A 12,956-nucleotide genomic window follows, 5' to 3' on the forward strand; every position below is an offset into this window, starting at 1 on the left:
GTTATTACACTTTGCTATTAAAAGGAAACGTGCCGACAACTAATCTCATTCGTTTCGTTCATAATGTATAATGTAAAACAGCCCTCAAAACATATATCGCTTGATGAAACGTTATGGAACCGTCTCCGAATTAAAAAATGAACAGCAGCGACAACCTTGAGGTTACTCATTTCGAACTTTTGAGACTTTAATTTTTTTTTCGGGCTATAATGAGCGAAAACTTTCTATTACTTCTCTTATGCTGTTACACAGGAGATTTTCATGATTTATATTTATATATAAAAAAAAATTATATGAAGCAGATGTTCCAGCACCGTTGTCCGTGTCCCAATGTCCAGTCCACCCAAAAATTATATGCTGGTATTTTGTGCATGATGCTTTAATGTAATATAAATTTTTGAAAATTTTCAGGGGTATGAGGTGTATAATGTTGTGTCTGTGTGTACTGTGCGGTTGTTTAAATGGACGTTACAACGAATAAAATGAAATTACCTGTACAGTGGTATTCCAGTTGAATCCTTAAACCACAACACCAATTTGGCTGAATCGTTTGGAATCGGTGAGGTTACGTCACAGGGCAACTCGACATCTTTCGATTGGGCTGCCCATATTAATCGTACGGGAACTGAAACAAATAAAAAAAATATATATTTCAATGAATATTACGCTTACATACACTTATATGTACATTTTAACTACATGGAAAATGGATGTTGGGGGCAAGCATTATTACATAAGCATAACATTTTATGGAAAATTTAGAATATTTAGCACAAACATGGAATTTTTGGTTTACGAGGGGTATGCCACTAGAGAAATCGGTTCTTGAAAGAGTATATTAAAATTGCCAGAGTGGAATAACTTACGGCTTGCAGTGTACTTGATTTTCAAGATTAGGTAGGATAGAAGGAAACTTTAGAACCAGAAGGCCTTATTATATATTTAGGGTTAGGCAGACGAATAAAATTTACTTGTACTTTGATACGTCTAAAAAAATCACATCAGTGAAGAAAATTTCGTTCACTGTGCAGAGATCCACTCAACCTTTCATGTAGCTATGCAGTTTGGAAACTAAAACTTAAATGTAATAGATTTGTATACGTTTCTAGTACATTTTCTCACATACTAATGTTCAGCGCTTTATTTTTTTAACAACTTTGCTGCTATGACCATTTTACAGATATTTACCAAAGTGAAGGTTTTTAAACAGAGCGCAAAGAATGTAGTACTAAAAAAGGGTACCGCCTCAGAGAGGGCAATTTTTGGAAATTTTTTCGAAAATTTCCAAAAAATTGCCAAAAATTTCCAAAAACTCCGAACGTCCAAAAACCGAATTTTTCCATCATTTCGAACTGTTTTGCCGGCTCTCAATGGTTTTGTTTGATTATTGACGCTCTCATCTTATTAATTAATCATGCTCGACTTCATTTGAAAGCTAATAGTGCCAAGAATCAAACAAGAGAGTCAGCTAAAACGCAAGGCTAAGTTCAGGAGTTGGCAAAACAGTTCGAAATGATGGAAAAATTCGGTTTTTGGACGTTCGCAGTTTTTGCAATTAAAAAAAAATCCAAAAATATGCCCTGCCGCCTCTACAGACCAATAGAGCTTTATTATGCCAATCAATAATTTATTTATCGAATAATCAGGTTTTTGGACAACTCTGTGAAATTTTGCGATATGGTCAAGATGAGTTACGAATAAAGCTGACCGGTCGTACTGAATCTCACATCAAAAACAGCCATTTAAGAGCATCTGAAACGGTTGAATGTCAAATGTTTTAAGTTTCAAGATTCACGCACGTCAAAATTTAACTTTTGTGTGAATTAGTGGATGAACAAATGAATTGAAATATATTGTTCAATGGAATATGAGAGTATCGTGAACGGGACAAATTTAAAACTGTGTTTTCAGACCCTGTCATATTTTATGTTTTCAGCACGGTGTTCACTCATAGTTGAAATTGAGATGGGACTAAATAACGCAGCGTTGAATTAATCCCATTCGCGATATATCAGAAAGAGAGAGCGTTGAAACTTATTGCTCGGTTTATTTTTCCATCCACCCATTCACTCAAAAATCAAATTATGAGCGGTACCTATAGCGTCAATTGAATTTACTTTTGAACACGTTTTCATCACGGCAACCAGCTCCTCAGAGCTTATAGCAGCGTGCTATAGCGACTATTTCGCTGTATAGATTCTATATTTGGTGTTATCGTTCAAAATTGAAAATTAGTTAATAAATTTATGGTTAATTTACTTTCATAGCATGTTTTGGTGGAGTACTGGTACTCGATAACTCGATGAAGGTATTTGGACTGAGCGGAATAAATTTTTTTTCCCGTTCTCTTCTATTCTACTAGTCTAAATCATAAATTATACAAAACGATAACCAAAATCCATCTATTCATAATTAAATTCTAATTTAGGTTGTAATTAATGAATCATAAAACCATTTCAGTAATTAACCATTATTAAAGTGTATGAACCTTAACCCATAATATTGAACTTAGTGTTATATCTCCAGATCTGAAATTATACAAACAGATGAGGAGGATGAAGAAGAAGTGGAAGAAGGAACAAGAAAAAAAACGAATTTTCATTTCCCAATGTGTCTAGTTTTCTTATGCCGTATCCATTTACTGTAAACGATGAGATAATTGTATTATATACAACACGTTCAACCAGTGACCATCTTTTTGCTGCTATAAATTATTCAGAATTCACCGTAGAAAGGTAGTCGTCGTTGGTAGTGCTTTCCGTTTTGGTGTGAGCGATAAATTGTTTTCGGAATTATGTATGTGTTTTCCTTGTGTGCGACACTAACGGAGGGTAAATGGGATATATAGGTATTACTACTGCTACTACTTTTTTTTCCTGGTTCCTGTGCTTAAACAGTTTACGTTGGCGGTTGTTACCTTGTTATAATTTTTATTTACACGAAAGAAAAGCAAGCTTATTCCGATAGGCATTAAAACAAACTGAATAAAATATTCCGCATTAGTAACCCAGCGGTGGGACTGAAATTTGTGTATAATACAAAATTCCAAACACTGATTCCACGAAAAAAAAAAAAATGGGATTGCATAATGCGAACCGAGGAGGTGGATGTGGAGAATGTGATACTACATTTCGGGTATAGTGTCCTGAAGTTGTTGTTGTAATTTCTTTCTTTTTTCGACTTCGGACTATTTTTCACTAAAATTATAATGGAAAGAACACGGATACAGAAAATCAGTATTTAGCGGTTCCCGTTTCACCAGCAAGATATTTTCAACTGGTTCAGTACTTGAGTAAGTCTTTGACGTCGTTAAATAATTGGTAGTTTATCAACGAAGAATCTGGGAAATGAAATGGGAATTTCAAGTAAATTGCTTTTACTCGCTTCCAGCCCGGGCAATGAGTTATTACTACATTGACACGAGCGTTAAACCTGATTTCGAACTTACGTAATTGTTTGGATCTTTGTATTTTGAAACAAGTGACGGTTGTGAGTTAGTTTACTGAATTATTTGTTACATTCGAATAATCAACAGTGTGAAAGGGGTGCTCTAATCTACGGATGACGACAAAATGACAAAGTCAGCTTTTGAATCGGGTGATTTATTCAGACTTTAGTCGCAGACGCAAATTTATTGCCCCATGCGAAGGTTGACCATTACATAGCAGTTTGCCTCCTGCGAAAATGATCCATTATATGAAGAAAATTTTCGGTTCATTTTACTTGAATTGTGATAAATTATCACTGATAATCAACTTTCGCATGGGACAGTCAATAAACCAGATCACTGGATGCTGTTACGTAATTCATTAATTCGGAAACAACCTTGTGATGCCCGCAAAGTTATTCGTGTGATCAATTTGCTTCGGTAAGTGTTTTTCCACGAGTGTAGTTGTAAAAATCGTCTTCTGTTCGGAAAGACAGTTGCCGAAGATTGTTACGAAGAGGATGAATGGATCTGTTGACCTACAAAAGCCCTCATATCGTACGGGTCCTCATTTATTCGCAAATGATGCTTCTTCGACTTATTTCATCCCTCAGGAGGAGAAGAGGTTTCCAAATATCCACAAAAATATCTCCTCACCTTTGAGGGCTCGATTCGTTTCCTACATGTTTTAAGTCAATAATCTATTTTGTAAAATATTGCACCGTCACCAGCTGTCCGGTTGTCACTTCTAATCAATTACATGATGACACTGTGTCATAAACGTATAGAATTTATGTTTGAAAGGAACTCTGAACCGTCTGAATATCTTTTTCTCTGCAGAAACTTTTATCAATTGGACAAGGACAGTCAATATCTACATAATATTTCATCCTTAACAACTATAATCTACTTAACATTGTTGTCGCTTCAACTGTAATGAAATTATATATAAAAAAACAAACACACAGCACGTCTTAAATATCGACTTTACTTTGCCTTAATTGTTAACGACAACATGTGTTGTTTTCGCATCATTTTTTTTCCTTAATTATTCTTGCAGACGTAGACACACTAAGCTATCAAAGGACTCATACGATTTATGAGACTCATAACTTAAAGGTTCTTAAACGAAATGCGAACAGAGTGGTTTTTTATTAGTAAGTTACTTGATTTGATCTATTTAAATGAGGTAATTATGGTGAAGGAAAACAGGTTCATAGTACCTTTAGATGCGGTGCATTCTATCGAAACCAAATAGATATTAGATATTTATGTAACCAAAATATTCGACGCGTGAATTAACATTGATTCCATACATCATTCGCCCTTTAAATTCACATTTTAAATGAGCGCCTTCCGTTCCTAACAAATCAGATGTCTTGTACGAACGACGCCGTGGCTTTATAATACGATTAAAATGCGGATAAACACTCGTTCACGTTGAAATCTTACTTAAATCAATTCTTATGTTGTAAACGTTTATCTACCTGTTCGTTGTATATGGTAAAGGGGATGCCGCACAACACACCTTCTTCGATGTACGAGAATTTTAGAACTGAGCTGTTCAATTGACTCATAAATCACTTTTTATACTTTTTACCTTTTCCAGATAAGTGTTGCGGTGTAGTAAAAGAGAATTATTAAAGCATGAAGAGGTAAATTGGATTCTTCACATGCCCCATCGAATATCATTGTGTTTCAAGTTAGATTTTTTATTTATTCGAAGAAAAATATCAAAAATATACCGGTGTCGATGGTCAGTAGTTACATGGTAGTAATTTGAGTACAGTGAACGACATCTCAAATGTCTCACTGTCAAATTTTTCTGAGAATTTTATTGTGTCATTGCAAATTCACAATGACATTCTCTGAAAAAAATGACAGTGAGACATTTGAGATGTCGTTCACTGTATAAAGATGTTGATTTTCGCGGCATTAGTTACATTTTTTCCTTACGATTTGATGGGGTGTTGGGAGAGTTAGACGTAGTGGAGTTTTGTTATCCAGCCGAGAATTGTAGATTACATTGGATGCTGCGAAAGTAATTCATTACATGAGGTACATGAGGTGTGGTAAAAGTGAAAGTGTTATTTTTGAGCAACAAGTAACTGGTGTCTTCTCGACAATAGTATAGTACACCCGAGCCGAAGACGAACAAGTGGCTCAAAACTCGCGTGTGAGTCTGTGAGTATCACAATTTCCCAATTAATAGATGAAGCAGTAGCATGCACTGTATACTGGTTTATTGCTTTATTGTCTGTGTTCCACACGCGATTCGTACAGAAATGACAATAAAGTGATTTATTTAAAAGAAAATGGCGTGCCTCATGCGAAAGTTGATTATCACATATTCTTCGTCTAATTGATCATTTTCGCAGAGAGCGAACTGCTATGCAATGGTCAACTTTCGCATGGAGCAGGCAACAAAAATCTTTATGGTTACAAAAATACGGTAAAGACAGTCCGTGCGAGAAAATTCTACTTTTCTCAACCAAAATGCATATCGCAATAGATCGTTATTGTGATTGCCAATTGCAGAAAATTCATTTTCATTGAATGGCTTGTTTGGGAAATAAAAATACGGCAAAAAAAATCGGTCAACGATGATGTAATAACGGGGATAATAGGATGTGAATGCTGGTATTATTGCGGCAATAATAACCAACAAACATTAGTTTTGGTTACATTGGCAATTGTTGTTCACTTGTCAATGTATTTATCCAGTTTATAAACTTTGCACAGTATCCTTGCGTATGATAGGGACAGGCAGCCGTCTAAATGAATAACAATATCGCATTTTATTTGAATAGATTTCACTTCAACATGCTGGAGCGTTGAAGTAAAGCTGCATTGTTTAATGCGAAGTGACGTTTTGTTTCACATTGTGGTGTAGATGGGGTGACGGGGAGGTAGTAGTGTTGAAATGACATATTGTAAATTCGTCGGATGTACAATATATGCAAAGCCCTCTGTGTTCAACTGACTCAATATATAAAGCACTATACTTTAATGAAATTGACTCTTAAAATTCATTCAACCCGTTCCAGAAAGCCGTTTCTCAAAGCTGTTTTATAACTTTATTAAAACAAACTCTTTTCTCGTCATTTTTTAAGCAACTATTTATATATACAGCGCCCCATGGTATATGCTACAGTTTTCACAGTTTTTCGTATTGTTCAGATTTGGAAGGTTGTGGCACAGCACCATCATGCGGAAAAACTAACTGCTTCTCAAATTATTTTTAGTTAAGCGAACCGGAAATTTTTCCGAATTAAAACCAATTGTCACCCAGTATCATGATTCCTTTGAAATTCATCGGATATGTCGGATGGAAGCAAAACACCTTGTATTTCCTCCTAGCAGGTTATTAATGTGCATTTCGAAATGATTTTTTTTTTGTGTGGAATTTTATTTCACGTGCACCCAGCACATCGACAAGTCTACATGGATTTTCACATCATTTGAACTTTCACGGCGGCCTGTGAAAATTCGTTTGTAATCTTTGTCTATGTCGCTAAATCCTCATCGAATTTCTCGGTCTACTGTCGATTTAAACGCTTCAGCATTTCATGTGTTCAGCGCAATGTTACAATTTTATTTTCTTCGTCTCTCTCCCTCGCCACCGATTGTATTCAGAATTTATTCAGACTGTATTTCTCAATTAAAAATGAATGTATTTCATCTTGATGTGGCAGACACACTTGTGCTCCATTTGGAAACCTTGAACGACCGATTTATACGGGTGCGCCTAACTTTGTTATTGTGACAGAATGAACTCACCCATAGCTGTAGAGTTCTAATTACTGTGCAAACAAGACAAAACGTTTAAACGATTAAGTCAAAAACAAAGAATATAATCTGAGCAGAGCGAAAAAGAAGAAAAGATCCTAGTCATGGAAAATCTGTAAAACAATTTGTATTTTGTAACAACCCATTATCAAAAGCTTGATGGTACAACAAAGAACGCTACGAAACCTTGACTTTGACCTTTTCTGTCTACGCTATGCTATTGAGAGATTTTTCTTATTCTTTTCAACAACAACAACGAGAAAAAAAAAATATATAATAAACTCCCTCATTCCATGACGCCGAACTTTATTTTAGGGATTATAATAAAATATTAACACAGTGAGCAACATCATATAACTCAAACCAAAAAAAAAACTCTCCAAACGCCGAAGCATAATTTTTTTTTCTGCAAATTCATTCTGACACAGACTGGTGCTGTGCGGTGGTAGCATGACCTCTAATTTAATCAGTTTTGCTCTATCAAATTCCATGCTAAAAGGTACTTTTTCATATTTTCATAAACATTACTTCATGTAAATAAAACGGAGAAAAACCGTAACCGTACACCGTAATATAACAACAATACAACACACCCTCCATCAACCAGGAAAGAAAAAAAAACACGAAGAAGAAGGAAAAAAAGGAATTAAGAATCGTAACGCATCATCATTTCATCATAATAATCATCCAAATGAGCAACAGCTTTATGACTTGTATGTGAATTATGGCTATGACTTATGAGCTATGAATTAATAAGTAAGGAAAACGAAAAAAAAAATATTCCCTTAAACCATCTTTAACCATCAAGAGCATTAAAAATTCTGAACAACTTCATTTCCATAAATAAAATAAAAAAAAAAAAAATCGTTACAAACGTCTACTTTATGTAATAAACAAGAAAATACTCTCGAAAAGTGCCATAATAATATAATTTATATATTTTCCAGTAAATACCATAACCTATAGATTGTCTAAAATTTATTTAACAGTCCGCGTTATATAATTGGTCCATAGATTAGACTGGAATATACGTGGGTTAGGTATACCCATAATATTTATAAATATAACATTTCATTGAAGCATTATATTGGGGGTAATGATACGCGTTGAACCGCTCTATGTGTATAGTATATATACGTTATAATATGATTTTATGACGGTATCTTCTCTATTCTATCGGCAATCATTAATTTTTATAACAATTATGGTTGTCATTGGATTTTGTGGTTAGATGTAATTAATGATTTCTCGTTCTATTATGCTAATTAGGAGAATTGACTATTAGGCAATATCTAAAATGAAATGGAAATATTTTCGGTGATAAATATTAACTTATTAAGAGTGTGACAGTATAGGAAGTGATCGTTTAGCTTTGTAGGAACGAACACTAGTATTCAAGAAATTAGTTTACTTGATTTTAAATGCCTTACTCACTTATGCTACTTTCACCCACTTAAAAATATAAATCATTTTTCACCAACCTCAGCATGAAAAGTTTTTTCATTTACCCAAAAATCACTTTCCCTCGTTATGTAAATAACTATTTCTCATACTATGGTTGGATTTGAAGAGCGGACACGCGAAAAGTGGTGATTTTATACTAATACTAGGTCGCCGTATAGACGTTCACCTTAATGTTGTAAAAAGCTCAAGGATGCACACATTTTCTGCTGGAAACGGAGAGTAGAAGTAACAGATTTAATGATTATCACTTGTCTGTTGTGAAAAGTTAAGTAGAGTGTGTCCGTTTGCATACTGAAGAGCAGACGCGGACCTACTTAATTAAGTAAATGCGGTAAATTTTGAAATATTAAAGAATTCTAGTCAATTTTCGGTACAATTCAGTAAACTTACGGTAAATTTCAGTAAACTTACGTTAAATTTCAGTAAAATTTCGGTAAATGTCAGTAAACTTTCGGTAAATGTCAGTAAGCTTTTGGTACATTTCAGTAAACTTACGGTAAATTTGAGTAAACGTTCGGTAAATTTCAGTAAAAGTTCGGCAAATTTCAGTAAACGTTCGGCAAATTTCAGTAAACGTTCGGTAAATTTCAGTAAAAGTTCGGTAAATTTCAGTAAACGGTCTGTAAATTTCAGTAAACGTTCGGTAAATTTCAGTAATAGTTCGGTAAATTTCAGTAAACGTTCAGTAAATTTCAGTAAACGTTCGGTAAATTTCAGTAAAAGTTCGGTAAATTTCAGTGAACGTTCGGTAAATTTCAGTAAAAGTTCGGTAAATTTCAGTAAACGTTCGGTAAATTTCAGTAAACGTTCGGTAAATTTCAGTAAACGTTCGGTAAATTTCAGTAAACGTTCGGTAAATTTCAATAAATGTTCGGTAAATTTCAGTAAAAGTTCGGTAAATTTCAGTAAAAGTTCGGTAAATTTCAGTAAACGTTCGGTAAATTTTGGGTGAGGTTCATTAAATTTTGGTTACTGAAAATTTTCGATAAATTTTCCGTAAATTGCTGTAAAATTTCGGTAAATTGTTATAAGTTTAAGGTAAGTTTCTATAAAATTTCAGTTAACTTTCAGTAATTTCAGTAGATACCAAGCAAGACAATACAGAGAATAGATTTTTCCTGAGATTTTTACTTGGCACTGCATACCCGGAATGGATGACCTCAATAATTGAAATAACGCTTAAAATTAACTATAATCTTTTAGACAATTTTTTAAGAAGAAACTTTCAGATATACAACCCTGATTTGATGTTTTCTAAATTTCTTGGAATTCAAGTTTTTATGACGAAAATTTTGCATGAAATGAAATCCCTTAACAACTACCAGCATATTAAAAAACAAGTTCAATCGAAATGCTTCAGAAAATCTGTATGCTAAAAGTTTTCCTCGTATTTGTGTGACCAATCAAATGCACTTCTGAGTATAATCTTCACACAGCGAGCATATATCCATTAAAACACGCTATTGTGTGGTATCTAGTTTACCTGCATATCATTTCCATGCACAAAAGCTTTTTCGATGTGACAACATTTTCCTGGTAAAACCCTCAAATGACACATTCTTCCTTGTCAAATATCTCAATCGATGAGCAGATAAAAACATTTTGTTTTTCTGTGAAACCGAAATATAAATGGAACTTCAAATTGATACGGTTGTTCCGACCAAAAATAAAATAAAAAATAAAATAAACGAAAAAATAAACGCACCAATCTGATACAGTGTGTCAAACAAGATCATCAGATTTCATTAACCGCAGCCAGTAGCTTCTGGGCCCATCCAATATTTCATATTTATTTTATAACAATTTTCTCATTTTTTTTTCCAATCAAAATAATCCCAATCAATATGTGGATGGTGTGTCTATTGATGCGAGTAAAAGATATGGGAAACATGCACGTCCAATACCTCACAAATTCCCTTGATCCTTTCCAATTCTTTTTTTTCTTTTCTTTTTTGTTTATTTTATAGCGATGAATAATCTATAAACAACAGATTTTATATTGGAATTCAGAAACTAGTTTTTTGTGTATTATATCGGGGGGTTTTTATTCTCGGAATTTGTTATTTTTTTCGTAACATTTTCAAATTTCGTATAGAATATGAAAATATGAAAACATTTTTTATTTGTTTTTATCTTGAGACTGCTACGTTCGAGAATGGTATACAATCAACTCCAGTATAGTCGTTGGATGCTGTTGTTTCGTGGACTTTTTCGTTTGAATGGTTTAGGATCCAGAAATAAATGTGTCAACATTATCGTTGACGTAATTTATAAGCTTTTTTGTTTTTCCGAATTGTCTACAGTTTCTTGTACGTAAAATGAGTTTATTCTATTCGATGGCGACCATGTATAGACTGCAATATTAGTACATCAATTTCAACGTTTGCTTATAGACTCGTCATATATGCTATACAATTCCAGGCAATACACTGACAGAACTATTCCGATGTACCGAACTGTATGCATCCGGATCTTTTGCTGACATGTTTGTCGCACTAGTGTTTTAGGTAAAAACCTTTGTATAATTGCATATCTTTAATAGGTTGACACATAAGTTTTTATAGTTCCTATTTAAGTAACAATTAACAATTTATCAATTACAGTGTGAAATGAATAAAAAAATAAATGGAAAATTGGCCTAACATTCGTTAAGGAAAAGGTTCGGCGAGCTCGTTCAATTTATGTTCGAATTATAAAGAGTCACTTCTTCTCGATTTGTTGTCTATAGAGCGAGATTTCTAGAAGGCAAACACATGACCAGTATTATCATCGGGTCTATTACTTCCATCGATCAAAGTAGTTTTAATCAGTTGATTTCAAATCTTGTACTTCAATTTTTTTTAACATTCATTTTACCATATAAATAACCGTATTATCCAGAGCTTGTCTTTATTTTTAACCGTCGTTATCGATAACAAATGAATAGCAGTATGTGACAGGTTAAAATTGTTATTAGTTGACGCTGTTGGCAATCGGACTGTTCGACGTTATCGACAATATAACGATGTTTACATATGATTTTGCTTTCCAAATTTTGAAGCTAAAAAGACCGACTAACTAGAACAATTCCCACAATCCATTTTTCATGTGAAAGGCTAAAAGTGAAGTGAAGTTTCCGCTTTGATAATATGTCGATCAGGGCCGGACTATATGGTGAAATCGGGCAACTTTTTAGTTAAATTTCCTATACTAGCTGTTTCCACTATTAATCTTGTCTTTTAACGACCCATGCACCTTCTGATTCCCAGTCCAACCCTGATTTTGAGATGGAAATATTTTTCTTCTTCAAAGTTCGAATGTAGTGCTATGGCCATTGAAAGTTTGCAACTCGTGTTGAAAACTAGGGCGGTAATGAGGTTGCATTCTTTACACCGTCCCATGTGATCGAAGCTACGAATATTCTTCGGACTTTTAGAAATACTCACGTTGTGGCACACTTTTAAAAGAAATCTCAACTTCTGTGAAAAACGGAAAATAAGTTGAACCAGACAAAAATAACAAGCAACCACTACAGCTACAGAAACGAACGGTGTGTATAAAAACTGATTGCTCCCGAAAACAAATTGAATTGTGCTTCCGAGCTTGCGTCACGGTACTGGTACTGTTGTGATATCATGATTATCGCATACACGTGGAAATTTTTTAATTTTTTATTGTTTACGACTGTCCGTTACTGTCTGTCCCCAATTCTACCTTTTTCGTTTAACTGATTGTTGTTTTCTTTCACTTAGTTTCAAAAAATAATTTTTGGTTTCTTCACCCACACTCAGGTCGTCCCTTAGCATTTCTCTTTTAAATCTCATAAACAAATGAATTCGTAATGGCATCCCAGGTAAACTTATAAACTGGCAAATCGTTACAAGCTACGGATTACGAATTCATAAGGAAATAGTTCGTGACCGGAAATATATTCAGTGTGTGATGAGGGGTGAAAAAGTTTTTCGAAATCCTAACTTAGATAAGTATGCGAATCTTTGGCATAACTTCGAAAATATACACGAAGACGTCCAGTCTATAGATACACACACGAATATCTTGTAACATCACAAAGACACAAAATATTGCATGAGTTGTTGGTTATATTGAGAAGCATATCTCTATGTGGAAAACATAATTCCATTAATACGTACAGCCAAGGAAACTAATTTCGGTAGAACAATTTCCAGAAAATATCCTTTCAAAACGTCATTACCGATAATTCAGCACACAGAGAGAGTGTGTCTGTGTGTGTATCCCATTCATTAAAAGGAAATTTGAATAGAATTCCTGTATGCTT

General features: G+C 34.0%; 1 protein-coding gene across 3 annotated transcripts in view; it reads right to left on the reverse strand.

The window, feature by feature from the left end:
• Positions 1–12,956, reverse strand: part of LOC119069725 (synaptogenesis protein syg-2) — a 211,548-nt gene that overhangs the window by 102,943 nt on the left and 95,649 nt on the right. For all 3 annotated transcript variants that reach the window (XR_005086388.1, XM_037173849.1, XM_037173850.1), the window contains one exon: positions 493–625. Coding sequence is in view for 2 of the 3 variants with exons in the window: in XM_037173849.1 (XP_037029744.1) it covers positions 493–625 (133 nt within the window). In the remaining variant the exon portion in view is untranslated. The remainder of the gene's footprint in view (positions 1–492; positions 626–12,956) is intronic.

Source organism: Bradysia coprophila (genome assembly GCF_014529535.1).
Source record: "Bradysia coprophila strain Holo2 chromosome X unlocalized genomic scaffold, BU_Bcop_v1 contig_39, whole genome shotgun sequence".
Taxonomy (NCBI): Eukaryota; Metazoa; Arthropoda; class Insecta; order Diptera; family Sciaridae; genus Bradysia; species Bradysia coprophila.